Source organism: Sorex araneus, chromosome 2 (assembly GCF_027595985.1).
Source record: "Sorex araneus isolate mSorAra2 chromosome 2, mSorAra2.pri, whole genome shotgun sequence".
NCBI classification, from domain to species: Eukaryota; Metazoa; Chordata; class Mammalia; order Eulipotyphla; family Soricidae; genus Sorex; species Sorex araneus.
Genome location: NC_073303.1, coordinates 232,245,903 through 232,273,902, shown reverse-complemented (window position 1 = coordinate 232,273,902; position 28,000 = coordinate 232,245,903). Strand labels below are relative to the sequence as shown.

The 28,000-nt window shown below is 61.4% G+C and overlaps 1 protein-coding gene across 8 annotated transcripts; it reads right to left on the bottom strand.

Moving 5' to 3' along the window:
* Window positions 1–31: 31 nt before the first annotated feature.
* Window positions 32–27,906, bottom strand: MAST3 (microtubule associated serine/threonine kinase 3). 8 transcript variants are annotated; one of them, XM_055125727.1, is made up of 27 exons: window positions 27,834–27,906; window positions 22,870–22,901; window positions 13,183–13,271; window positions 13,032–13,104; window positions 12,628–12,706; window positions 12,165–12,322; window positions 11,914–11,989; window positions 11,565–11,774; window positions 11,313–11,414; window positions 11,039–11,171; window positions 10,315–10,376; window positions 9,781–9,866; window positions 9,173–9,381; window positions 8,796–8,934; window positions 8,191–8,323; window positions 7,906–8,071; window positions 6,924–7,025; window positions 6,480–6,602; window positions 5,772–5,881; window positions 5,217–5,353; window positions 4,602–4,831; window positions 4,076–4,282; window positions 3,670–3,896; window positions 2,724–2,846; window positions 2,476–2,612; window positions 2,185–2,366; window positions 32–1,776 (listed from the first exon to the last, which is right to left on the bottom strand). In XM_055125727.1, exons 1-27 carry the CDS (start codon window positions 27,870–27,872, stop codon window positions 1,196–1,198), a joined length of 3,945 nt encoding a protein of 1,314 aa, XP_054981702.1. In that variant the 5' UTR covers window positions 27,873–27,906; the 3' UTR covers window positions 32–1,195. The 8 variants fall into 8 exon arrangements, with proteins under 8 accessions (XP_054981702.1, XP_054981703.1, XP_054981700.1 ...); XM_055125728.1 differs by having other exon boundaries at window positions 13,032–13,101; XM_055125725.1 differs by lacking the exons at window positions 22,870–22,901; window positions 27,834–27,906 and adding exons at window positions 20,065–20,160; window positions 20,499–20,678.
* Window positions 27,907–28,000: the final 94 nt, after the last annotated feature.

Genomic DNA, 28,000 nt, shown 5'->3' with positions numbered 1-28,000 from the left:
TTAGCTTCTCAGAAACCCAGACTCGATAGAGTTCCTCTTTGTAAATGTGGCCTTTTATTTATGGTCAGCTCCAGGGTGGAAGGCAAGAGGAAGCCATGCACACTTGGTCTAGCTCCAACACCAGTGAAAGCGGGCGGGCGCCCCCCTCCCCCCAATACAAATCTACCTTGCTGGCCACCCCTGCAAGGACATCCGACTCAGAAGGGAGCTGCCTGGGTCTCTCTCCCAGCAGGGGCTGGCTGCTAGGGGTGCAAGTCTCCGCCCTGCTGGCCTCAACTTCCCATTTGTGAATGGGCGTAACACCACATCCAGCCTTCTCCAGGATGGCAGTGAGTGGGGAGTAAAGCCGAGTCAAAATGCATTTGGCACACAGTGGGTATTTCAAAAACAGGCCATGGGATTAGTTCTATAAACACAAAAAAACTGAGGCACAGACTGGACACGAACATCCACCTTGGGCCTCTGGCTCTCCAAAGCTTCATCCCAGTGAGACTCTGTCAGGAGGGAACCCCCAGAAATAGCATGGACAAGGTCTGCAGCTTCTAGGGAGTAGGGGGCCCATTTGTCCAGAGCTCATAAACTCCTATACATCCAGCAGAGCCCTGGCCACTATACCCCTTTCATCTGGGCTGAAGCCTACGAGTACAAGGCTGGCCTGGGATAGAAGGTCTGCAGGTGGGAAGCAGTCCTGAACTCCTGGCCCTTCGCTGTGCTGACCTGGGCTGGTGGAGGACAGGACTCTGGGGTCTGAACACATGAGCCAATGGCAAGGAGCAGAACCGGGTACTTCACATAAATACACAGAAAGTACAGAAAAACTGGAAAACAAACACAGAACGTGTCCAAAATGCTTCCTTCTCAGCCCGGGGATGGGAGGGAGTCTGCAAACGGGGTCCTCAGTGCCGGGTCAGGAGCCAGGCCACCGCCTCAATGGCTTGGCCCAGTCCGGCTTTCACTTATAAAAAAAAGTAATAAATTAGTCGTGGGGTGAATGGGGCTATTTACAATGCCCCTGATCCCACCTCCTGGACCAGGGCATCTGGAACTCAGGGAGGGTTGTGTCCACCTTCCAGCCAGGCCCGGGGTGCTTACGCACGTCCAGGTGGTACACCCCAGGTGGGTGGTGCACTATTCAGCCGAGAGTCACTTTGTAGGGGGAGAAACCATTCCAGGGATGGAGAAGCTTCCCACGGTCTCAGTCCTTCCCTGAGGGGCCTGAGGCATTGCCGTGTGCATCCCCGGCGTCCTCCACGTCACTCTGCGGCATGGGGACGGCCAGCCCCGGGGGCTCCTCCACAGCAATCTGTGGCACGCCGGTGGCTGGCCCCGGGGACCCGTCCAGCGGCTCGTCGAAGCTCACCTCCTGCACGGCCTCCTGCTTCTTGAAGGAGTCCCTGCGATCGGACAGGTGCAGCCTCCGCATCACCACCAGCTCCGAGTCCTGCCCACGCCCCCGACGGCTGGCCTCCCCATCTGACCGCTCGCCCATGCCCAGCTTGTCCGCGGACTGGCCCCGGCGCAGCCTGGGGGAGCGGGCAGGTCCCGGTGGGTGCCCGGGCAGCGGGGAGGGTGAGCGGGGTGCGGCAGCCGACAGGGGTGGACAGGCCAGCGGGGATGGCGGTATGCTGCTGGTGGACTTGCGGCGCCCAGTCTTGTGCCTGGGTGGTCCCAGCTTGGCGGCCAGGCCGTGCAGGGAGCTGGGGCGGGCGTGGCTGGTGGTGGCAGGCGAGGCTGGGCTGCTGGAGCTCGGTGACACGCTGGGCGGGGATGAGTTATCTGCCGACCACAGAGGAGTCTAAGGACCACCAGCCCTGGGGTCTCTTAGACACTCTGGAGGTCAGCCAAGGTCCACATCCTCCCCTGTAATCTGTTTCCTGCCCCCTGCGGTGCTCACAGGATGTTTATTTAGGCCTGTTTTGGTGACTCCTACTCAAGTATCAAAGCCCCAGGGTCTTTGCCCCAGAAGCTCACAGCTCAGCCTCAGCTGTTGGGGCAGATTCATATCCTCCACCTGCGCCTCCGCCCCCAGGTGGCCAGCTCTGCCCACACATACTCCCGCGGCCCCGCCTTCCCTTGGACTCAAAGAAAAGCTAGTGGGCGGTCAGACACCCCCCCACCCGCCTCAAGATGCATGTTGCTGTCTCCCCCACTCCCGCCAGCCCTTCCCCTGCAGGGGGTCCTCACCTGCGGGGGCGTCCGGTGCAGGGTTGCGGCAGGAGGTGGTGGGGCTGGGTGAGAGGCTGTGGGTCGGGGAGCCTGATGGGCTCTCGCTGGAGGACAGCGAGTGGTGCAGGCCGGATGAGAAGCTGCGGCTGGTGTGCAGCACGGACGTCTGCTTGGAGATCTTCTTGAAGAGAGACTTGCGGCTGCAGGGCGCCCAGGCGGCTCAGGACACTGTGCCAGAGTCGCCCGGCTGCTGCCCGCCTCCCGTGCCAGCCCCGCAACCCGTGGCCGCCACGAGCGTCCCCCGCTCACCGGTCCTGCGTCTCCCGCCGGCGGCTGCGCTTGCTCCTCCGTGCCATGCGGCCCTTGGTCACATTCTTGCGCGCCGGCCCCACCTTGATGGAGGTGTTCTCCAGGGCGGTGGTGCGCAGCGCGATCTTGCCTCCACTCTGCAGGGGGTCGTCGGTGGGTCGGCCACACCCAGGAGGCCACCCTTCACCCACGGGAGGAGGGCCCGGGTACAGGGTGTGGGCGCGGCTGGGGAGGGAGGGGCGCCATACCTTCAGCAGCAGCTCCACCACGTCCATATGCACCAGCCCCAGCACGGACTCCCCGTTGATGTGTGTGATCAGGTCCCCTGCGCGCAGCCCCGCTTCCTGGGCCGGGCCTCCCTCCTCCACGCTCTGGGGACAAAGACATGTACACAGCCTCAGTATCCTCCACCCGGGGTGATTCAGGAGAGGCCCAAGCCCGCCTGGAGCTCACTTGGGGCCTCTGTCCCCGTGTGTCCCTCTCACCACCAACAGAGGATCAGGAAGCCCTGAGAGGCATTAGGTTCTCATCCAACCCTGAAAACCAGCGCATGCGCACTGGCTGAGCCCTGCCATGGGACCACAAATGGCTCCCGGGGCAACGCGTCAGCACAGTGGGGAGGGAGTCGGCCTTGCATACCAGTGACCAGGGTTTGATCGCCAGCACTCCATAAGGTCAGTCCCCTGTGAGCTATGCAGGCTGTGGCCCCCACCCTCCGAAAAAGAAAATAGGGCCCCAAAGGGGGCTGCAGTGGGGCAGGGGTACTCCAGTCTACAAGGCAGTTCCTGCCATCACTGTGCTCTTGCTCTGGACAACCCCCACCCATTGAGCCCAAACTGTATCCCCAGGATGACTGCCTCTGCACCCACTACACACCTTTTCCGGTCTGGTGACCCCTGCTTCTCACCCTCGGGTCCCCTATGCACCGCAGTTCTCTCCATCCCTGGTCTCAGGTCCAGTGAATTACACCCCAGAACACACCAAAAGACCACGCCTACCCGAAGCCACACACCAAATACAATCACGCCCACACACAAAAAAGCACCGTCTTGTCACGTGACCAAGCCCATCCTTTGCGAAGCTCCGCCCAAGCCTTGCCCCACCGTGTGGCTGCCCACCTGAGGTCCCACCCCCAGTACATGGCCCCGCCGGCCCCAAGGTTCACCCCACCCCAGCAGTGACCATCCCGCTCACCCAGACCACATGATGCACAGTGTAGACGTCGCTGTCCCCCATGTAGACGCGGATGGCCCGCAGGCTGAAGCCGTATTTCTTCCCCGAGCTGTGGATGACAATTGGGGGCCGCAGGCTGCCGCACACGGGGGACGGGTCCCGGCTGGGAGAGGAGTCTCGGGAGGACGGGTTTGAGGACAGCGAGCGTGGGGACAGCGGGCTCATGAGGGGGCCGCCACTCCCGTCATCTGTGGGGCCGGGGCGAGGGCAGGTCACCCCGAGGGCCCGGCCCGCCCCCACCCCAGCTCCCCTGCACCGGGGCTGCAGCTCCAGGGTCAGCCCAGGGGCCTGGCCCGCACCCCCACCCCAGCTCCCCCCATGACAGTGCTACAGCTCCGGGGTCACCCCCTGAGAGGGCAGGGGCTACCTGCCGTGATGATGAGCGACAGGGCGGACACAGAGGCTGACTTGGGCACACGGCCCCCACCGGCGCCTGCCCTGGCCTTCTCCAGGCCCGGTTCACGGGCAGCCCCCAGGCGGCGGCCCCGGGTGGTATCCACAGCCCGTGGGGTGGAGTGTCGTGCGCCTGTGCTGTTGCTTCGCAGCCGTGCGTGGCTGAGGGCAGCAGTGTCTGCTGAGGGGGGAAGGAGGAGGGTGTCAGCGGGGTCCCTCAGCCCAGGGGGCCTGGCCCTTTCCTCCCTGCTGCCCAGTTTCAGAAAAACTCAAGGTCCCACCCAGGTAGCCTTTGCCCAGCCCACCAGGCCCTCTCTCCAGTCCTGTCCTGACCCCTGACCACTGGTTTCTTGGTGTCCAAGTGATTACTAGAGGCCCCTCTATCTTCAAGCATTACTTAGGTGACAGCTGAACTGGACAGCCCTTGTTCATCCCTGAAAAGCCATCTCAAATAGCCCCTCAAATAGCCCTTAGTCCCCAAGCCACCGGACTCCACTGACCTGAAAGGCCTGAGGGCTTTGATGCCGCTGGGGTGGCCGCTGGGAGGGGGTCCGGTTCCCCCAGAATGAAGACAGGCTTCTGGAGCCCCCCTGGGGCTGGGCCCACTCCCTCATCCTCTGAGGAAAAGGCAAACTTGGGCATGGTGTCCAGGTTGATGGTGTTCAGGACAGACGGGCTGGGGCCCCGCTCAGGCTGGGATGAGGAGGTCCCAGAGGAGGAGGGCCGAAGTCTATCAGGGGGAAGAGACCCGGTCAGATGGTCATCCCTGGTACAGGACACCCCGTAAAACGCAGCCTGGACCCGGGCAATGTGCAAGCCCAGAGCCAGCTTGCTGGGCCCATGCAGTCCTTGGTATTCCCAAGAAAACTCCTACACCTCCTGTGAAACGTCCCTCCCCGCGCCCATCCGCCAGCAGACAGCATTTCTGGGGTGACTGGACTTTGGGGTGCTGAGGAATGTGAAGCCAGAGGCAAAGATGCCAGGGGATTGTGGCTGGGGGTGTGCCAGGCTGGCCGAGACACCAGACCCTTTTCTGCTGGGCCACCAGGAGGCCCGCTAGCACCAGAATTGGTCTTTCTCTCACCCAGGTTGGCCATGGCTTCTGGCCCACCCACCGGATCTCGGCACTGCTCATGCGCCGGCCATAATCCACCTGGCTGCGGTCCCAGCCATCCTCCCGGTCCTCACTGAAGCTCCTCTCAGCCAGGCTTGGTGTGGGCTGGACAGCCAGGAACTCGGAGCTGCTGTAGACCTGGAAAGCAGTAGAAAAAGCAGTCCGACATGAGGAGGGCATCAGGCTGACTCCTGCAGCACTCAGCGACCAAATGTAGCATCAGGGATGGCACCTGGGTGAGTCAGGTGCGTGCACGGAAGTGCCCTACCCACTAGACTACTCTGGCCCTGCTATCGTAATTTGGTTTTTTCTTTCGGTTTTTAGGCCACACACCATGCTCAGGGGTTACTCCTGGCTCTGAGCTCATGCATCACTCCTGGTAGGGCTCAGGGGACCCTATGGGATGCTGGGGATTGAACCTGGGTCGGCCACATGCAAAAGGCCAGCGCCCTCTCTGCTGGACTGTCAGCCCAGACTCTTGATTGTACTTTTTACTGCCCCTCCCCCTACACAAACAACACCCCCTCTCCCATTGCTGTCACACGTGGCCAGCCACCTTGCTGAAGCGGTGGGAGCAAGAAGAGAACTGCGGGATTTCTGTGGATGATTCTTCGTCATTGGTCTCCTCATCCTCCGAGCCCAGGTGCCGGTACCGCTCAGAGCGCGCTGCAGAGGGGAGGGGAGGGTGGTGTGGGGAAGGCGGCCCAGGACGGAGCACGGGAGGAAGGGGCTATACGGGGTGTGCAGACTGATGTCCACTGGACTGCACGGCGGGGAGGACCCAGAGCCATGGGCGGGACAGGACAAGCCCCCCCACCCACAACTTGCTTAGGTACCCCAGTTCCTAAGCACAATGAACCATGCCCCTCCCCAAAACACACAAGGAAACATGTCCAGAGTGAACCTGAACGGGCAGATGATAGGACAGGACGGGAGAGCGAGGCTGAAGCCCCAAGTGGGAAAAGAGCAACGTGTGGGACCTTCCCTGGGGTGCAGTGAGGTCCTCCCAGCCTCAGCCCCAGGCCCAATCAAGACCAGCCGTGCAGGTGGGGCTGCGGGGGCCCAGACAGCCCTCACTTCCAGGACTGCAACAGGAAATGCTACCACAGTGTGTGTGTGTGGGGGGGGGGCGTCAGACATGCCTCAGCTTCTCAAACCCTCAAGAAATCGAAAGCTCCGGGGCCAGGCTTGGCAGGGGACACTGCGGACGTCCCCTCCAGCCTGCAGAGCTGGCCCCTGCCCTGACGGCCCGGCCCCCACGTACTGTCAAAGTAGCTGGTGTCATCCTCGGCCTCAAGCTGCGGCACAAACTCGGCCTTATGCCTCAAGAGCCCGGCCCAATCCAGTGTCCGGAAGAAGGGGTGCTGCTTAACCTCGTGAGTACCACCTGCAAGGCACCACATGCCATCTGGGGTCCTGCAAGACCTCCCTCACTGCCAGGCGGGGGTCTCCTGGGGGCTGAATGCCCCTCCCAGAGGCACCCGAGACTCATGCCAAGTGTGCAAGTGTGTGTGTGTGTGTCTGTGCCGAGGGCCACTGAACTGTGCCAAGGCCCTCGGGACAGAGATCCTTAAGAGCAGACCCACAACTGCCCAGTGAGCCACCTAGTCCTGGCAGAAATCCTGGCAAACTCCTATGCACCCTCCCAAGCCCCAGCTAGAGGTTCTCCTCCTCCCAAACAGGCCCCATCCCAGCCACACCTCCGTACCAGTGCCCAGTCGGTCCAGCGGGCTCTGTCGAAGCAGCCGAGTGATGAGGTCCTGGGCATCAGCGGGTAGGGCCTCGTCCCCCTCTGGCCATATGATCTCATCTACAGTGCGGGCATCAGCAAGAAGGGCCGTGTCGGCTCACAGCTGCCATTCCTCCCACTGGGCCCCTCTTTATTTCTGGGTGCTTTCCTTTGGCATTTTTTGGGGGAGTCACCAGTGGTGCTTGGGGGCTTGGGGACCACTCCTGTCAACACTGATCACTGCAGTCCTGGGACTGGGCAGTGCCTAAGACCCCGGCATCACTCCTCAAATAGTTGTTTCTCTGTCGTGGTTTCTTCTTTGAGGGCCACAGCTGCTGGTGTTCAGGGCCCCCCCAAAGTGCCTGGAATCGAACCCATCAGTGTCTGCAGAGCTGCAAGGCAGCACCTGCCGTCTGTCCCCTCTGACCCCTCTGGCCTTTTTTTTGTTTGTTTTATTTTTTGGTTTTAGGTCACACCTGGCAATGTACAGGGGCTACTCCTGGCTCTGCACTCGGGAATTATTCCTGGCGGTGCTCGGGGAACTGTACGGGATGCCGGGAATCGAACCCGGGTTGGCCGCATGCAAGGCAAACTCCCTACCCACTGTGCTATCGCTCCACCTCCCCTCTGGCCTTTTTTTTTTTTTTTTTTGCTTTTTTGGGTCACACCTGGCAATGCACAGGGGTTACTCTTGGCTTTGCACTCAGGAATCACTCCTGGCGGTGCTCAGGGGACCATATGGGATGCTGGGAATCGAACCTGGGTCGGCCACACGCAAGGCAAACGCCCTACCTGCTATGCTATTGCTCCAGCCCCCCCCGCCTTTTGATTGACAGATTCATTTTGGTTTTGGGGCCAAACCTGGTGATACAGAGAACCCTATGGGGTGTCAGGGATTGAACCCACCGGCCCAGTGCAAGGCCAGTGCCCTTCACACGGCCGCGCGGGTTGGGGGACGCACCGCTGACCACCTGGCCAAAGAGCTCCTCAGGTGTGTCTCCGAAGAAGGGCACGCAGCCCACCAGGAACTCATAGAGGATGATGCCCATGGCCCACCAGTCCACTGGCTTGCCGTAGCCCTGGCGGAAGATCACCTCGGGCGCGATGTACTCAGGGGTCCCGCACACCTGGGCAGAAGAGGATGGGGAAGCGTGGGGTCACTAAGGACCCCTCCCTGCCTGGGAGAGACCCCCAGAGAGGCAGGTGACCCCAACTCAGGGACAAGGCCCGAGCAGCACCCGCCCACCTGCTTATCCACGAATTCCCGAGTGTCTTTCTCAATGTGGCCCTCATACAGGTTGGTGGCCATGCTCATAAGGCCAATCTTGGACAGGCCGAAGTCGGTCAGCTTGATGTGGCCCAGTGAGGTGATGAGCAGGCTACAGGGGTGGGGAAGGAGGGTGCAGAGTGGGGTGTGATGGAAGGAGAGCCGCTTCCCCACCCTCCCCCACCCCAATGCTCCCAAAGCACCACAGGGTCCCCCAGTACCACCCAGAGCGACAGAGCCATCAGATATGGCCCCCAAACCCTGACTTGGAGAAGCCACAGCACACGCGGGTGTGGGCACCTGAGAATCAGATGTTCCCGTCCACCCCAGTGCAATCCCACAGGAAGACGGGGTGGGCCCCGTTTTCACACATTAAACACGTAGCAGGAGCCTGGCATTGGATCCCCACAGACACTCCTGCAGGACAGCCTTCAGTGCAGGAGCACAGCCCCAGGCCCCAAGGCCACACACTCAGCCCTGCCCCTGAGGGCCCGCCCTGCCCCAAGCCCAGCCCTGGCCGCACCCACCCTGGCCCCGCCCCATTCCAGGCCCCACGCCCCCATCCTCGGCATGCACAAGCGCACTTGTCAGGCTTGAGGTCCCGGTGCACGATGCCATAGTTGTGCAGGTACTCAAGCGCCAGGACAGTCTCGGCGAAGTACATGCGTGCCATGTCCACAGGCAGCGGACCCATGTTCTTCAGCAGCGTGGCACAGTCACCGCCTGCGAAGGGCGGGAAGGAGGTGGTCAGAGCCTGGGGCTGCCTGGGCACGAGGGCAAAGCCTTCCTCGCCTTGTCTGTCGGGAGCAGGGTTCAGGGCAGCAGCTCGGCCATTAGCAACACTGCACAGCGCCCTCTAAAGGCTGCCTGGGAGCCAGTGGCCGACGCCACCTGCAACCCTGCCCTGGCCCCACTTCCTGTCTCCTGCGGTCACAGAGACCCCATGGGGCACCAGGCGCACCTTCCACATACTCCATGACCATGCAGAGGTGGCGGCGCGTCTCGAAGGAGCAGAACATGCTGACCACGAAGGGGTTCTCGGCGAAGGTGAGGATGTCTCGCTCCACAAACACCTGCTGGATCTGGTTCCGCAGCATCAGATTCTGCTTGTTGATCTTCTTGATGGCGAAGCGCTGCCGCGTCTCACGGTGCCGCACCAGGTAGACGGCGCTGTGGGGGGGCGGGTGTCACCGAGGCTGTGGACCCGGCCCCTGCAGCAGTGGACCCTAGCAAACTCCAAAGTTGGCCAGCAAGGGCAAGCAGCTTCCGATGGGGGCAAGGCTCGAGTGGGGTAACAGAAGCCTCTCGTGGGAGCCCAGGGTCTGGTCCCTCCCATGCACCCCCAGGGCAGGGACCGCTGGATGTGGCCCCACAACAAAAAGACATGACGCCATTCTGAAGATGCCACGGAGAGCAGTGACCCAACTGGAAGTCCTTGGCACTCCTGTGCAGCTGCCCACCAGTGTGCTTTGGCCTGACTGCCTAACTCCCAGCTCCCAACCCTAGACCCTGGGTTGGGCCACACCTCCTGCACCCTCTGAGACAGGAGCTTCCAGAGACAGGACTTACCCATATGCCCCGTTGCTGATGAGTTTAATGGTCTCAAAGTCATTCTCACAAGGCTTCCTCTTGCACTGGCTGGCCAGGGCCCGGTTCTGGGGATTGGAGTGGGGTACAGGAAAAGCTCAGGGCCCAGCATCGCTAGGTGGAGCTCCTCATGCCCCCAAGTTCAGACTGTCGATAGCACAAATTGCCCCCGCTTCCTCCCTCCTAGCTTCTCAAATTCAAGCTTCTGAGCTTTGGGTGCAAGAAAACTCCTACACATCCTCCAAAGCCCGCCTGGGCAATAATCCCCCCAGCCTCCAAGGCCAGGAATCCCATTTTCGTCACTGTCCCCACCATGGATTTTCTTAACTGCCAACTACATGGAAGACCTCAAAAGATCCCAATGCCTCTCCTGGCCACCTGGTCTAGACTGCACAGAAACTGATAGGGTATATGTGTACTAGCACCCACTTGCATATACATGTGTGCATGTATGTAGTGTATACGTGTGCGTGCATGTGTGCATGCAGCCACACGTGCCCCGGTTCTGCAGCTCACCTCAGGGGACTCAGGGGCTGGAGGCTGTCCACCATCGTCGAGGTGACTCAGAGGCACCATCTCTGCAGGAGGAATGAGGAAAGGGACTCAACTCAGGCCTGCCTCTCTAGCACTCGAGGGTTTTCTGAGGTCCTCAGGGCCCATCCTGGGCTGGAGACATGATGTCTCCCCCGGGGCCCTGTCCGCCCAGCTGCTCTGAGACCTGCAGCTGGTGACCTCTCCATATCCCAGCAGCAGCACAGCCTCTCAGGCCAACCTCGACTGCACCCAGAAGCCCCTCCCGCTGTGACAGGGTTTCCATCCCAGCTCTTTTTTGGGGAGGGCTTTTTTGTTTTGGTTTTGGGCCACACCTGGCGATGCTCAGGGTTCATTCCTGGCAGGGCTCAGGGGGAGCCTATGGGATGCAGGAATCGAACTGGGTTGGCTGTGTGCTTGGCAAGCATCCTACTCACTGTCCTAGTGTTCGAGCCCCAGGAGGGGGCTCCTGATTGCCTTTGTGTCACCCTGAGACTAGGCTAGTCCCCCCCTACCCCCGGTTCCCAGGACACCTCCAGGTCCCATTCAGGACTAGGGCTTTGTGAGCAGACAGGGCCAGGTGCTGCTGGTCACTGACACTGACCCCAGACAGCTGAATGATCAGGGCCCAACTCCTAAGAGCGTGATACTTCCGGGCCTGCAGGTGGACACAGCACAGGCTGAGGCCTAGGTCTGCATCCCAGCTCACCTTCCAGGGGGTCCTTGGCCAAGCCCAGCTGCCCGATGATGTACTGGGGCAGGTCCGTCTTGATGCCCTGGCCCTCACGGGCCTGGCCCTCAGCGGCCTCCAGCAGGTGGTAAAACTCCTCAGGGTCAAACTCCTGGGGACAGAGTGGGTGGCTCAGGGTGTCTGCATACACTGTGGTCCCCACCAGCATCAGAATTCTGGGAAGCACAGTCCCATCTGGAGGCACTCTGCATCTCTCTGACCCCACACGACTGGGCCCTGTGGCAAGACCCACCAGGCACTCCAGGAGCCTCGCGGGCCGTGAGATGATGATCAGCAGCTTCCGGACAAGCTGGACTACGAAGCCCACCTCCTCGCTGTCCGACCGCTGGTGGGCCTTAAGACAGAGGACGGGGCATCATCATAGGGCAACTCCTGGGCCCGCCCCCAGTCCCCGCCCCTAGGCGCCCATAGGCCCTGCTTCCACAGGCCCCGCCCTGCACACGCCCAGCACCACGCCCCCGCCAGCCTCGCCCTGCTCACTCACATCCACCAACAGCCTCTCCAACTTCTCCTGCATCTCTAGGAAGTAGCGGGAGGTGATGAGCGCCTCGCGGGACTTGGCCAGGCAGTCCCGGGCCAGCTCGATGATCTGATGGTGGATGAAGCCCAGGACTCCATCGGCCAGGGCCAGCATGTCGCCGGGCTCGAAGGCCGTCAAGAACTCCTGCAGTCGGCCCTCCATCTGCGCCGTGGCCTACAGGCAGGGGCAGCCAGTCATCCAACGCGATGCGCGCTGACAGGGCCCAAGCAGCAGCTACCGCGAGAGGGGACAGGGAAGGGAGCTAACAGGGTGCAGGGCTGGGGCAGCAGGGGCGGAGGGGGCAGCTGCCCACCTTGGGGAAGCGCTCCCGGTACACGTGGTTCATCATGACGATCTCATTGTCGAAAGTGCCTGTTCCACGTCCTGGGCTGCAGGGCGGTGAGGGGCCGGTCAGCATGTGACCAGGCACCCTCATGTGACCAGGGGAAGGGCCGAGCAGGGGGAGAAGGCTAGTGTCAGAGGCTGGGGCGATGGGGGGAGGGGGGCCAGCCGCAGGGTGGATCTCCCCTATACCCCGAGCCCACCAGGAAGGGTGAGGTGCACCTGAGGCTCCGGGAGCGTGGGCGCAGGCGGGGAGAGCGGCCACCCTCCTCATCCACCACATTCTCGGAGCTGCGGAAATGCTTGGACAGGAAGCGCAGCTCGTCCGGCGTTGGCTGGAAAGGAAGCTGGTGGAGGCGCTCGCGCGAGGACGAACTGGACTGGGGTGAGGAGCAGGAGTGGAATCAGAGCCCCAGGCCAGCATCTGCACCCGGCTAGGGCCCTCAGCACGCCCTATCAAGGTACAGGCCGCTAGGGGGCTCCTCAAACCCCTGCTCCCATTCCCTGTCCTCCAGAATGCCCTCCCTGACTGCTCAGAGCTGACCCCACAGGCTGGGCATGTCTGTGTCCCCTAGAATGGGAATATCTGGGGGACCCCCCACAATGATCTGACACCTTTCAAGCAACCAAAGACTTGTCCCTCCCCAGAGCCACCTCATGCCCACCACGGAGTACTGTTGGGTACCGAGACAGTGGAGCTGGGAGTGTTGGTTCCATAGCCGGAAGAAGGGAGGGATGCCAGTGACCATCTTCTGCCGTCCGCCCTGAGAAGCGAAGCGGGAATGAAGGTGAGGAGGGCAGGAACCCTGCGGATGGTGGGAGCTGAGCACAGACACCATGGCCAGCAGCCTGGCCCCGCTGGAGGCAGGACCTTCCATCCAGGCTGGAGGTGGACATTGGTGAGAAGGGGCGGAGCCAGTTCTCTACAGGATGCTTTCTCCAGGAAGCCCTCCTGCCTCCAACTGCCAAGATGGCCCCCATTCCAGTTACCGGGTTACCCGATAACCATCCCCTGAGGACTTCCTGCCCAGTTCCCATGGACACACCAACCAAAGGCGCCCTCCCCCCCCCAAAGGCAGGGCCCCTGACCTTCGTGCAAAGGGGAAGTTGATGGCAGATATGGCTGAGAAGTTCCGAGGACTGTCTAGAGGGCTGCTGCCTGCTGAGAGAGTGGGGAGACTGAGTCAGGGGCCCACACTGGGCCCCCAGTGCACCCCTCCCGCTGGCCCTCTGCACTCACCAGTTGGGACGGACAGTGGAGACAAAGGCCGTGAGAGGGTGGGCGACGGGGTTCCCACCACCAGGCTTTTGCGGTTCCCACTGCGGCAGCTGGGGGGCAGAGTAGGGGCTTGCAGGGCCACAGCGCAGGGCAGGGCAGGGCAGGCGCAGTGGGCGCAGCCACATCCCCAGCTGCCTCGCAGCTCTGCTGATCACCCTGCAGCTAGGATGGCTGAGACCCGAGGGAGCAGGAGGGAGTCCCGCCACCTCGGCCACCCCACGCCCACCCCACGCCCACTGCCAGGAGTGTGCAAGAGCAGCAGGCGGTGGGGTGCAGAGGCCCGCTCCCCAAGACCCCCCAAATGGGGTGCCATCTTTACTCCTGCCCAAGATTCGCCCCTCCCTCACACCCCCACACCCTAGCCCCCGCCCTGGCATCGCGAGGCTGGGAGCGACATAGTCTGCCCACCCCCCAGCACCGTCTCCCGGCAACGGCTGCATCTCCACCAGTGCCGCTGCCCACACAGCCTGGCCGCCAACGCAGCCCGCAGCTGGGCGGGAGCGCGCACGAGCGCGGGCACGAAGCACAGTGGGGCACAGGGTCGGTGTCAACCCCCTGCCCCCCATTTCTGTGATCTGGTGACGAGAGCACAGTGGCCCCACCTGTTGTCACCTGGGCCTCAGTTTCCCCACCTGCACTGTCACAGTTGCACATGAAGGGGGTAGAGGGGAACAGGGATGGGAGTACCCGGGGTTGCCAGGTCTCCTGCAACCTGGGCCTCCGTGCCACCACAACAGCAACCAAGGCAAGTCCTGGCCAGCGCATAGATGGCCCCAGCCCAGCTCCCAACCCTGACCCAGCCAGGGTGGCTGTGACACCCCTTTCCCAGCCAGAGGAAGACGCGACCACAAACATCAACAGCCTGACAGCCCTAGCTCCAACCCGAGCTGCAAACACAAAAGTGAAACCTGCAAATTCCGCAAAATGTTGGTTCCCCAGCCCCAGCGCCCCCACATCCTCTCCTGCCCTCACCTGGACTCGCGGGTGACCTCCCTCACTCCCTCAACAGGGAGGGGAAGAATCAGCTGGCTCCTCAGTGCTGGGTGGGGGAGTGGGGGGCCCTCTGGAAGCAGCATAATACAATAGCTTGGGGAACCTGCAAGCTGGTGGGGAGGGGAGGCTCCCAGCAACTGGGTGTGCTCAGAACTCACAGGAGGCCCAGGACCCCGAGAAGCTGCTTCCTGTGTCCCCCAACCCTGCAGAGTCTGAGCTCTCGACTGAGCATTCGCGGTGCCCCCATGCCCGTGCTCCCAATGCTGAACCCTGGAGAAGGGACGCACAGAGAGGGGAAGGCACTGCCACAGATCACACAGCCCCGGGGTCCAGGTAGACAGCGATCCGGGCTGGGTGGCCTGACACCCACCCTGCGTGCCCCCCCCCCCCGCCCGCGCCTCAGGCGGCCAGTGTGTGAGCTTCTGAGCCAATGTTTCCGTTGACTGCACCCCAAGGACCTGCCTCACTTTTTCCGAGAAGCTCCTCCCCAGGTCTGCTCTGAGTTCAAGACCCAGGTTCGAATCCTGGATGGGCAGATCGGGTCCACGGGAGTCAGACATCCCCACCTCCCCCAGCTGCAACCCCAGCCCCACGTCGGGATTAGACAACCACAAATGTCCAGCCTTGTCCGTGGCTGGCTCTCCAGGGGTCCTCCCGCTGCCCTCCACCACTGCCCACGGGGCACCCGCCACGCCGCCCACCGGGGAGAACCCTGGGGTCCACCCGTGCCCGCGCCGTGCTCCCACCTCTTGGAGCGCTGCAGCAGCGCGCCCTTGGCCAGGCGGCTCCGGTGGCCGGGCGCCGCCACCGCCGTCCAGTAGCTGGGGTCGGACATGCCGCTTCCCTTTGTGCCGCCGCTGCCGCCGCCGCCGGGGCCCGGGAAGCGCGAACCTCGGCGGCGGGATCGGCCCCCGGGAGCCCCGCAGACCTGGCTGGGGGGGCGCGCGGCGGAGCAGAGAGGGGGCGGGGAGGAAGCGCGCGCCCCGGAGCCCCGCCCAGGAGAGCGATGGGCGGGGATATGGGCGGGGCCACGACGCGGAAGCGCCCCCGCGAATCTGCGGGCAGGCACCGAACGGGGCGTTGCCATGGCTACGGAGGGCGGGGCATCACCAACAGCGCGAAAGGAGGCGGGGCGTTTCTACGGCCGCAGGCGGGGCGTTGCTAGGGCGGTGTGGGCGTGGCGTCGGAACGGGGCTCCTTTCCCTCAGATGGGTGGGTGCCCTCCCGCCCCTCTCTGAACGCGGAGAACCAAACCCACCCAGTGGTCCCGTCCAAGTTCTGCTCCCATCTTGGAATGCACTTCCTGTCTGGTAAGATCCAGCAGCCCCTCCTCCGGGAAGTCCTCCGAGCTCTCTGTCATGCTCAGATTGGACTCGAGACCCCAGCATCTCCCATACCCTGGCAGAGAGGGTATGCTTGGCAGACTGAGTCAGGAATCAGCTGAACGTGTCAAGCCCAGTATTTTCAACTAGAAGGTGGGAGGAAAGCCAGGTTGACACGTGGATTATCGGGCTAAGTGGAATCAGGCTGTGCACACAACCGTGTTACGTATAGGTTCCACAAAACCACACAAGTCGCCTCATGGAAGACTAGAAAGAGGGCCAGAGAGGGTACAGGGTAAAGCACATGCCTTGTGCCTACCCCCCACGCCCCACCCCTGTCTCCCCATCCCCCAGAGACTAAACAAGAAACAGCAAACAACATAATTTCAAACGCCCCGAGAAGGGGATCGCCGACACCATCACAGATTAAAGAAATAAATGTGTATAACTAGAGAGAAAGGGTTCTCTATAGCGGGGGAGGGGAAGGGCCGCTGGGGACAGCTGAGACAGAGACAGGACAGAGGAGTCGCCCTGGAGAACGGGAAGGAAGGAAGGACTTGGAGCCCAGCGGGCAGGCCCTGCAGGAGACCCGGTGCAGAATGTGGATGGGGTCAGGGGCAAAGGCAGAGACTCCAGTTTGGGGATTCCCGCGAGAGAAGCTGAAGTGACCCAATGCTGACGTGCTGGACCTGCGCCCCCACGAGGCCACCTCTGCGCACGCTCTCCGCAGCCATGGTGGCACCTCGCACCGCCTACAAGCCCCCACCAGGCCAGGTGCGCTGGCCTCCGCTGCTCCTAAGAGCTGCTGGCTGCAGCGCTTGGGGGTGGGCCTGCAACGGAGGAGCCGCGCTGACCACGCCCCGGGGTGGAGCCTATCTACAACCACGCCCACCCCACCCCCAACCCCGCGGACAGCTGCAATGTCCAGGCTTGCGCCCCCTTGGCGGTGCCTGCTTGGCTTTCCTAGGGGAATACCCCTTCAAGAGTTCAGCCCCTCGCCCTGCCTGGCCCAAGCTCTACCTCACTCTCCTCTACTGAGCTGGCCAGTAGGGAGGTGTCCAAACGACGGCCCCTCAGTGGGCACTGACCTCGCCCCGTTCCCTCTGCTTGGCCACCCAGCCCAGCCCAGGTTCTTCCTCTTTCAATTTTTTTAAAAAAATTAAAAATTTGGGGCTGGAGCTATAACATAGCGCGTAGGGCATTTGCCTTGCACGTGGTCGACCCGGGTTCGATTCCCAGCATCCCATATGGTCCTCTGAGCACCGCCAGGGGTAATTCCTGAGTGCAGAGCCAGGAGTGACCCCTGTGCATCGCCGGGTGTGATCCAAAAAGCCAAAAAAAAAAAAAATTGTAGCACCCAGCAGTGCTTTGGGATCACGTGATACTGGAATCCCAGTCCTCACCTATGTAAAGTATAAACCGCCTTCCCAGCTCCAGAAAAAAAACCTTTTTGTGTGGCCAGAGCTACATAGTACAGCTGGGAGGCCGTGATCCTCCACATTCCACAGGGTCCCCTGAGCACCGCCGGTTGTGATCCAAAAATGCAAAAAATAATACTAATTTTGTTTTGGTTTTGGCCCACACCTGGAGGTGCACAGGGCTTACTCCTGGCGGGGCAAGAGGGACCATTTGGGGTGCCAAGGATCGAATAGCATCGGCCACATGCAAGGCAAGAGCCCTCTCCACTGTCATGCCTCATCAGCCCCAACAATTCTATTTTACTTTTTCCTTTTTTGGGTCACACCCGGTGATGCACAGGGGTTACTCCTGGCTCATGCACTCAGGAATTACTCCTGGTGGTGGTCCGGGGACCATATGGGATGCTGGGAATGGAACCCAGGTGGCCTCATGCAAGGCAAATTCTCTACCCACTGTGCTATTGCTCCAGCCCCTAGCCCCAATAATTCTTAATATCCTAGGCACTCAAGGGCCAGGGGCAATACTTAAGGATCCGCTCACCCCGACCTCCGACCCCGCCCTACCCGCTCCAGGACAATGGGGTTCTGTCCTGGAACCATCTGTCCAGGAGAACCCAACTCACAATCACCCTCCACGCCCTAACCGCCCAGGCTGAACCCTCCCAGCTCGCCCCTGCAACAGCGTGTCTGGAGAACCCTGCTGAGGACACAGTCGGAGGTGTCTGCCTCACACCCTTCAGAAGCTCCACGAAGGGCAGAGCTGGCCAGAGGTGCTGTGAGGGCTTATGGCCGGCTGAGAGTAAACAACACCGCCTGCCCCCAGCTGATCAGCAGAGACACTGCAGGAGCAAACACCCCTGGCGCCATAGCTTGCATTTCCTGGGGTGTCCTGTCTGCAGAGGGACTCACCACAAGGGGAGGACAGAAGGGTTGCACGGGAGGAATCCAAAACACGGGGCTTTCCGCATAGAGCCTTTTCTTGCCCACCCCACAGCGACAACACTCTAGTGCCCCCTGGCGGTGAGTAAGGAAGCCGCACTGTTTGTCCCTCAGGACCCCACAGGGACGGAGGCCAAGGACTCACAGAATGCAATCATTCACTTTGATGGCATGACAGAATCACACCAAGGAATCTCAGCAACTCCATGCCCACTGCAGCACTCTTTTTTTGTTTGTTTTTTGTTTTGGGGTCACACCCGACGATGCACAGGGGTCAATCCTGGCTCATACATTCAGGAATTACTACTGGCAGTGCTCGGGGGGGCCATATGGGATGCTGGGAATCGAACCCAGATTGACCACGTGCAGGGCAAATGCACTGCACTACCTGCTATTGCTCCAGCCCCCACTGCGGCACTCTTGACAAGATCCCAAAGGTAGATTCCCGGCCTCCCCGCCCCCCTTCTGAACCCCAGTTGGCAGGGGTGGATGGGGAGGATGTGGTCTGATACCCGCTGGAATTCAATTCTGCCCCAGGAAGGGGCGCCAGCTACCAGCGAAAATGAGTCAGACGGCATGAGAGAGCTCGCCTTGGGCACCCTTGGCATATCATGAGGTCCTGTGCCTCAGTTTCCTTCCCCACTCTGTCTTCCTGTGCAAGCTCCAACACCCTAACCAGATGCACCCTAGCCGCCTCCGGTCACATGCTCGGCAGGCCTCCATCAGCTCCCAGCACAGCCACAGAGAATTTAAAAAATCTTAGTGTAGGGGCTGGAGCGATGGCATAGCAGGTAGGGCATTTGCCTTGCATGTGGCCGACCCGGGTTCGATTCCCAGCATCCCATATGATCCCCCAGGCACTGCTAGGAATAATTCTTGAGTGCAGAGCCAGGAGTAACCCCTGAGCATCATTGGGTGTGACTTCAAAAAGAAAAAAAATAAAACTCAGTCTGAGGCTGGAGTGATCCTACAGTGGCCCACCTGGATTCCATCCCTGACGTCCCATGTGGCCCCCAAGCACTGCCACAAGTGATTCCTGAGTGCAGAGCCACAAAGTAACCCCTGAGCATTGCCAGGTGTGGCCCAGAAATTTTAAAATAATGGAAAAAAAATCTGTCTGCAAAATTGACCCTGAATTCGAACCCTGGCACCATGTTGCTCCCTTTCCTAGCACTGCCCAGGGTGGCCCTGATGGCTGCCAAGCACTTTTGGCTTGAGCATCTCCCAGAGCGGACCTTCGCCCCCACTCAGCTGGCTGTGCTTCGACGACACCTGAGTCTGGCCTGGGGTGGCCCTGCCGAGGTCTGGGCTCAAAGGGCACAGAGAGGAAGAGGCTGGCCTGCCATGTAGCGAACTTGAGTTCTGTCCCTGGCACCCCACAGGATCCCTCCACGCCCCTTCAGGAGTGATCCCTGAGCACAGAGCCGAAGTCAGCCCTGGACATGGAAAACAAACAAGCATCACCTCCTCCAAGAGGTGCCTCCAGAGTCCCATTCATTTTATCACGGTGGGCAGCCTAGAAGTGGGGGGCATGCAGGAGGAACCACCACCGCTTACTCCCGGCTATGCCCAGAGCTCCTGGCACACTGCGTGTTACCCACCATCCAAATCCCTCATCCCAGCTGGTGCCAGCACCAGAACTGCTGGTGCAGACTAACACTTGCATACCTACGGGCCACCCGCCCCCATCCCGAGACAGGTCCCAACTGTGCTCGCTCCCTCCAGTCCCCGCAAGGCCTGGGAACCCACCAAGCTCAACAGAGCCTCAGTTTTCCCATCTGGAAAATAGCACCAGGACGGGGCAGGAGGCAGCTGGTGCAGCTGGAGGTCACTGGTGCCGAGTCTGTCCTCTCGTGCACTTTGCAGGCCCACACTGGACATCAGATGCCTCCTGGGGCTGGTGGACGCATGGATGCGCCTTCCGGCCTGTGAGCTGCTGGGTGCGCTTAGTGGGCAGAGTCCTGGACCCCGCTGAGCTGTTGGTGGGGGGACCTGCTGTTTCCGGGAGGAATTAGCCGGTCCAAGCCCGAGTGTGACGGCAGCTTCTGAGGGGTAAACTGAGGCCCCAGAGGTGATGCTCCTAGGCCCACTCCCGCAGGGTCTGGGCTGTTTCCCGGGATGATGTGGGGTGAAGGGCTGGAGGTCCCCGTACCACGTGCACCGTCACTTACCTCCAGGGGTGCAGGCCCAGGGACAGCGAGGGACTCCCGGGGCTCGTGGGGCTGCAGGGGCTCAGCAAGGTTGGGATCTGGCCGCTCGGAGACAGACTGCAAGAGTTCCCCCGCCAGTGACTCTCATGGCAGTCCGCACCTCCGCGGGGGCCCAGGGCCTGATGCCAGCCCCCGGGAGGACATGTCCCGTGGGGTGCAGGGGTTCAAGGCCCTGGATTCTGAGTTACGCGCAGGCCGCGAGGGCGGGGCCAGACTGATGACCCGGGAGGGCTCCCCGGAGGCGGAGGCGGCAGCGGTGGCGCTAGGGTTACACCCCACGCACCTGGAGCGCAGCTCAGAGGCGCTGGTGGGGGGAAGGGTGCTGGGCGTCCGTCAGCCTGCGCCGGTGCCACCCCCGCCGCCAGGATCCCTCCCCTCCCGCGCCGAGCACTCACTCCAGAGTCAGAGCCGGGATATGCAGCTTCTCTTGGCGGGGCTTCATGCCGGGGCCCGGGCCGCGGCGACGCCGACGCCCTCTCCAGGACCCCGGGGCCTTGCTGGGGGCGCGATCCGACACGCACAGATGGACGCGAACGCGGGGCCAGCACGCCGGGCGAGCGGGCGGGCGGACGCGACGGACGCGGCGCCGGGGCTGGGCCGCCTTGGACCGTGGGGGAGGGAGCTGTCCACCTCGGGGCGGGGCTCAGGGCCCGCACCTGCGCGCCAGCCCGGCCCGGAGGGAGGTAGGGCAGCGCGTGTCGCGAGCCCAGGAGGTGGAGGTATGGACACCCGACCCCCTGGGTCCAGAGCAGGCTCTACCCCAGCCCCCATAAGCCCCGCCCCTTATTGGCCACGCCCTTCAGCAGGCCCCGCCCCTCCGGCAAATCCCTCCCGTTGGCCCCGCCCAATATGGCCTCGCCCCGTGTTGGCCCCGCCCTTCGCTAGGGACCGCCCCTCCTATACAGCCCCGCCCACGTATCGGCCCGCCCCCTCCGATTCACCCCGCCCCCACTGGCCCCACCCCCGACAGAACCTCATCCGCGTATTGGCTACACCCCTGCGGCAGGCTCCGCCCTCTACCTAGACCCGCCTACCATCAGACCCCGCCTCCCAGTTCCGCCCTCCATCAGGCCCCGCGCCTTAGTTGGTCCCGTCCCAGGTCTGGGACCTCTGGCTCTGGAAGCTTCCAGTCCTGTTCAGCCTCTTCCACTGCTTAGTGTCCCGGAGGGCCCCAGCTCGGGTCTCTGGGCCCCTGAGCACCACAGGGACCCTCCCCCGCTGCCCACCTCCAGCCTCTGCCCGGCAAGTCATCAACCTCGCCATCCCCACTCAGGCCTCGAACCTCCCTGCACCGCGCCATCCCTGGGTGCATCTAGAACCCTACGGGAGGCGTGTGCAGGTTCGGGAAGCCCCGGATAACCGAGATGGCCGACTTGCCGCAGGTGTCCCTGTCCCCTGTGCTACCCCGGTGCTCCGAACCCAGCCACCGTCCAAACTTCGTGAGCCCCTGGCACAGTGCCTGCCAGCTTCGCGCCTGCAGGCCCGAGCTCACCACCGTGCCCTCCCAGGTCCAGTCAGCTCGTGGCCTGGATTTGAGGCTACTCCCACCCCATGGCCGCCCTTGGACCACATCTGTGCTCATGTCCCTCCCAAGCTTCCAAGCTCGCCCATGCTGTTCCCTCTGCCAAAATTCCATTCCTGCTCTCAGAACCTCTTGCTCCCTTTCCAGCTAGAAGCTCAAATGTCCAGAGGGTCCCTCCTCTGTCTATGCTGAATTTCTGCAGAGAATGACAGCCCCGTCTCCCTCCCGTAGGGGGAGACAAACGCAGCTGGGGCTGGGCTAGCTGGGGCTGGGCTAGCTCAGCAGTCAGGGGTGCAGGTTTTTTTTTTCTTTTTGGGTCACACCCGGCAATGCACAAGGTTACTCCTGGCTCTGCACTCAGGAATTACTCCTGGCAGTGCTCAGGAGACCATATGGAATGCCGGGATTCGAACCCGGGTTGGCCACATGCAAGGCAAACACCCTACCTGCTGTGCTATCGCTCCAGCCCCCAGGGGTGCAGGCTTTGCATGTGCCTGGACCCAAGTTCGAATCCAGCCATCACATGACCACCCATCCCCACCCCCGCCCCCGGGCACCATTGAGTTTTGCTCTGAAGGTCCCCCAGAACCTCTTGGGTCACACTGATGGTCCTTGATGCAGAGATTCCATACAACAGCTCTGCACCTCGGGCACAAGGATTGAATGATGCAGCCAGATTACCTTGGGGGTGGCCCCTCAGTCCCCTGAGTAATGCTGGGCACCCCCACAAAAAATGGTTGTTAAGTAGTTTCACTCACTGAGGGGGGGAATATGGTTGCCGTGGAGGGATATGTATGCCTTGATACATCTCCCTGGTCACCCATGCAAGGGACCTCCTGGCCCTCACTCCCATTCCGGTCTCAGGTCTGAGTTCTGAGATTTTGGGGATGAGAGCATGCCTGGGGGGTAGATGCAGTCCTTCTCTGGCTTCCAGAAAAACAGTGAGTGAGCTCCCTGGCTCAGGGCCAGGCCAGTCCTGGGTACTCGCTGTGGTGAGACAAGCGTCTGGACTTGGTTCCACACACATTTCCCCCTGTCCCCTGACCCCCTGGGTCCCCTTGATCCGGGAGTGCACAGCCTCAGTTTCCCCCCTTGCCAGTTCCTGGATTGGGGGGACCTAGAAAGCTGTGCCCACAGGACACTCTGCAAACGAGGGATGGGCGTTTTCTCCAGGATGGATAAAGGCCCAGCAGAGACCCCAGCACCCCGCCCCATCCCCACACCTCTCGCCCATGCAAACTCACCCACGTCCTCGGCGGGGCAGGCTCAGCTCTTTCTGAAAGGGAATGAAAAAGCGGAGTGATCCCCACTGCCGGGGTGCTCCATGACTTTGTCTCTGGCCCAAAGGGACCCTGTCTCCCCCCAGCAGCCTCTGAGGGTCACGCCATACCCCATGGAGTCTTTCTATTCTCCCAACCCCCATAGGCTGGGCTCCACTCTGTCCTTGACCAGACCCACCCAGCCTCCTCTCTGGGTCCCTCTGGACACACCACCCACCCCTCAGCTCTCAACTAAAAGTGATCCTTCCTCCAGGACGTCCTCCCAAATTGGCTATATACCTCCCTACCCGACTCGTTATATATTAAAAATAATTTTTTGTTTGTTTGTTTCTGGGTCACACCCGGCGATGCACATGGGTTACTCCTGGCTCTTCACTCAGGAATTACCCCTGGCGGTGCTCAGGGGACCATATGGGATGCTGGGATTAGAATCCAGGTCGGCCGCGTGCAAGGCAAACGCCCTACCCGTTGTGCTATCGCTCCAGCCCCCTATTAAAAATCATTTTATCACTCCCAAGTGAGCTTTATTTTCTGATCTACTTAAAGAGTCTGGAGAGAGTACAGGGGCAAAGGCTCTGGCCTTGCTGGGTCAGTCCTGCTTTCATTCCCTGAGAGCCACGAGGGGGCACTCCTGAGAAACAGCCAGGAATAGCTCAAGACCACAGGATGCGGCCCCAAACCCAATTCAAATGAAATGATACAGTGTGACATACTTCACAGGAAGTGTGTCAACAGTGGTAGATGGTAGATGCCACTTGGTCAGCCTCAGCTGTGCACCCCAAGAGTAAGTCGTGGCCCCCTCATTCCCTGTATGCAGGCTGGGTCCTGGCTGGGCCCCTGGTTAACAGTTTTTTGGGCCACACCCAGCAGTCCTCAGGGGTCACTCCTGGTGGGCCTCAGGGGACCTTATGAGGTGCTAGGAATCAAACCCGCGCCCACAGTGTGCAAGGCCTGTGCTCTGCCTGCTGTGCTCTCCCCATGTAGGAACACAGAGCCCAGGGCACCCAAGAGTAGCTCACTGAGGGTACTTGCAATCTCCCAGAGGACACGCAGAATGAGCCAGAGCCTGGGGATACCCAGGCCTGGGCACAGACCGACTGGCCGGTTGGAGCTACGTGACTGGGTGACTGACACACTCCCTCTCCACTGTGCCAGGGCAGATCAAGAGGCAGGGAAACTGAGGCACAGGAGCACATCAGCTATTTGATTCCATTGGTGGAGGGAGAGCGGGACTTCCAGGTGTCCCCTCACTCACACCCCCAGTCCCCACACAACACTGTAGGGTAGTCCTGGACATGCCACTATTTTCTCCCTCAGTGGGCTTCTGGCTGCCCACGCCCAGAGCGGATGTTTGTCATGGCAACTGGTGATGTCATCACATCACAGCCAATGGGAGGGGGCTGAAGCATCTGGACTGGGGACTGCTGGGCTAGGGATAAGGTAGCAGGGAGGTCTCCCCAATCTGAAAGGGGAAGGGTGCTCAGGGAACAGCATCATTCCAGATGGAAGGAAGTTGATCACCCACATTGCAGCCTCTCCTTCAGCTTGGTTACCCCCAGGGACCCGCAGCTCACTACCAGCAGTATAGAATCGGCTATAGGACCCCAGTCAGCTGCCCCGCACTCCCATCCCCTCACTAACATGCTGGGCTCTGACCTCCAGGGTCTCTCTCATACACACATACACACTCACCCTCTCTCTCGCTATCTCTATCTCTCTTACACACACACACACACACACACTCTTTGTGCCTTCCGCACACTCACCCTCTCTCTCGCTATCTCTATCTCTCTTTCTTACATACACACACACACACACACACACACACACACACACACACACACACACACACACACACACTCTTTGTGCCTTCCAGCCAGGGAGAAATCACGCCTGGCGGGCAATGGGGGAAGCTGGGAGGAATTAATTGGAGGCAAGCCGCTGACTTAGTGGTGTTAATAATAACCTCCCATTTTCCAACAAATGTGCCTTTGCTTCCAAAATACAGAACGATGTAAAGTAGCAGAGAGAGGTGAGAGCAAGCGGCATCCCCCAAGGATCCAGGAAGGAGCAGCCCACAGGAGCTCTCCCAAGACCGCCTCGGCTCCCCCCTTCCCTGCGCCATCTGCTTCCGCCTCCAGCCCCCTCGGTGCCGGCTGTTCCCCCAGGGAGTGGATCCGGCCCAGACAGGGGAGGTGGGAACCTGCCCCAGCGTTGGGATGGTTGCTCTGCCTGAAACCTCAGCTAGAGCTGGAGGACACTGAGCATACCATTCCCAAGCCAGTGCGGGAACACAAGGAGAAAGCGTAGGGCAGAGCTAGGGGTCAGTCCAGAGGCCTCTGGAGAGCTGGGGGGAAGAAGAAATGAAGGCAAGGGGAAACCACAGGCTGCAGTTCCCAAGGGCTTCCTGGAGGAGGAAAATAAGTGGGACAGAGCCAGGAGGAAGCTTTCAGGGAGACTCTACCCAGCAGTAACAGAGACAAAGTCCAGACACAGACACGGTCACTCAGCTACCAGAGGCTCTGCTGGAGGAATGTGTTTTAAAGTCTTTCGTTTGCAAGATGGGGAAAATAGTGAAATAAATAACTGTCGTCGCCATCAGAATAACACTCCATGTTAAGTGGCGCCTACAGATGTCACACAGGAGACAGCTGAGGACAGCGCAGGAAGGGCCTCTGGCCACCTCATCCTCTGACCCCACTGCTGAGGCCAACTGGCCAGTTCCTGGCGCGCATTCCCGGGACAGAGGCATCCGCGTGCCTATACTGCTACGACTCCATTGGCTGGTAGAGTAGGCATACTGTCTACACCGGCCAATCAGCATCTGCCTTGACTTCCTGGGGTCAGCTCCCAGGGCATCTGATTGGGTCTGCCGAACAGGCTGCAACCTGATTGGTTAGGGCTGTTCCCAGGCCCGTTATTCGGGTTCCTTCTGGGGGGAAGTCAGTGGCCCGAGCCTCGGTGTGTGAGGCCCCTCAATCTCCTTGCACCCTGATGCCGGAGGCGTTAAAATGCCAGCGCTCTGACATTCGGGCTGCTTCTTTCTCTCCTGGAGCCTCGGTTTATCCCTCTGAAAAAATAAGGCTAATAATAACACTGAAGTCTGTGGCTGTAAGTGGCTTGTTAATGTCCGCAGTAATTTCTACTCCAATTATTTGGCGAATTTCGTTACCTGCTTAGTTCTTTACCCCAAACACCTCTCTCGCTCACGGACACTGTTCAAGTCCCAGGCCAGCTCCAGAGCATTTTAAATGTCCTCACATCTGGGCATCCCCAGCTCCAGCAAGCCAGTCACCCCAGAAACAAAATCTCATTCCCCACAAATCGCGGAGGTACCATTTGTCTCCTGGGGAGACTGCCGACATTTCCGGTTTCATGCCTCTGGCCCTTTGCACGTGCCATGGTTGAGCCCTTCCTAGGGACAGTTTCCCACTTCTGGACCATCCCTCATCCCCCTCGGCCGCCTGGATGGGCCTGCGAAGGGAGGGGGCCCAACCCTGCCTGGGCTCACGCCCAGACTGTAAACTATATGCTATGCCACCAGCCCTGTGGCAAAGCTTCACTGAGCCTCAGTTTCCCCTTCTGCACTGGGCCTCCAGTTGTCAGGGAAGGGGCACCTCTTCCCCTGGGAACGGCCCCCACTTCCTGACGTCAGCAGCGCCCCCAGGCGCCTACCCGAGGGCGGTTTCTCTATTTTAAGAGGCCGGGGGCGGGGCTGGTGTCTAACTGGGGCTTCAGGCGGGGCCTGGTCCCCCCCCACAAACACCCCACTGTTTACCAGCCCTGCCTTGCCCCCTGCTAAGTGTCCAGCTCCCCCACACCAGACTCTGTCCCCTCAGAGACACCCCCCCCCCCCCCCGCAAGTGGAGGGGGTTCCCGCCGTGCATCTTGGCCGGGGCTGCGCAGCGGCTGTCCACGTCCAACCCCCACCCTTCCTGCTCGGTTTTTGGAGGTGCTGGCTCCCCTCTGCCGGCTTTGTTTCCCCTGCCTCTGCTGCCCTCCTGGGCTGCCAAAGCCACGGAGCCCACCGCTTTCTGCAGAGACACCAACGTCCCTACTGCCCTGGCCCCTGACAACCAGACAAGTGCAGCCAGCCAGTCCAGAAGGTTCCACCCACCCCACGCCCGGGGGCAGATTCTTGAGGCCTGCTGGTTGCCCAAAGACAAATCTTGGGGTGGCCCCTTGCCTCCCGGGAGCTGCTTTGTGGTTGTGCCGTAGCAACCCCCTCCCTGGCCACCTCACAGCACAGATGGGGAAACTGAGGTCTCAGGGTGCTGTTGATGGAGACATGAGGCCTCTGCGGCTGGGCCTGGGACTTCTGCCAGCCACCGCAAGCCCAGGCCAGAGGCCAGGCAGAGGCCCTCACGGGGGCTTCCTGGGGCTGCCCCAACACACGGCCAGTGGCGGGGGTGGGGGGTGGGGGGGCTCGTGTCCCCCAGAAAGTGGATGAGGGCGTGGGGCTGGAGCCTGCAGACTCAGTTTCTCCACCTGATGAATGGACGCCCGGGCAGCTTCCACCTGTCTGGCTCTCCCTAAGGGGAGGTGAACCGAGGCAGGGGCGCAGAGCCCAAGACAGGGATGAAGGCACTGAATTAATATTTATACATCCCGGGCGCTAGGATTAATCAGCGAAGAGCATATGGCCCAGCGCTCTGGCTGCGGCAGCTCCTATTATCAGCGCAGCTGGGGGAGCGGGGCGAGACCCTGCGCCCCCCTCCCTCTCACCCCGCTATTGCTCGGACCTCAGTTTCCCCGAATGTTCAGTGAAGCACTACCCTATTGCCTCTCTCCCCCGTCAGGAAAAGGCACTTGGAGAAGCGCCCGAGCCCGCCCGGCTCTGCCTTCCAGCACCCCCGGGCCCGCCCGAGCCCCGCCCCCCGGGTCGGGTCAGGTGCGGAGGGGCAGAGCCCGTCCGCACGGGGCCTCACCTGGAGCCCGCGGCGCCGCAGCAGGCTCGGCTCGTCCATGGTCCCAGAGTCCCGCCGCCAGCCCCGCCCCCGGCCCCGCCCCGGCCCGTCGGGCCCCGCCCCCGCGCTCCATTGGTGGAGCCGATCAGCTGACGAGGACTGGCCCCGCCCATCCCGGGGAGCCCGCT

Coding starts and splice junctions, on each gene's coding strand:
- MAST3 (XM_055125725.1), bottom strand. CDS start 20,545: ATGAAGCCCCGCCAAGAGAAGCTGCATATCCCGGCTCTGACTCTGGA. Junction 4,832..5,216: donor ATGAGCAGTGCCGAGATCCG/GTGGGTGGGCCA, acceptor TCCCCCTGATAG/ACTTCGGCCCTCCTCCTCTG. Junction 3,897..4,075: donor GTCGCTCATCATCACGGCAG/GTAGCCCCTGCC, acceptor CCGGCCCCACAG/ATGACGGGAGTGGCGGCCCC.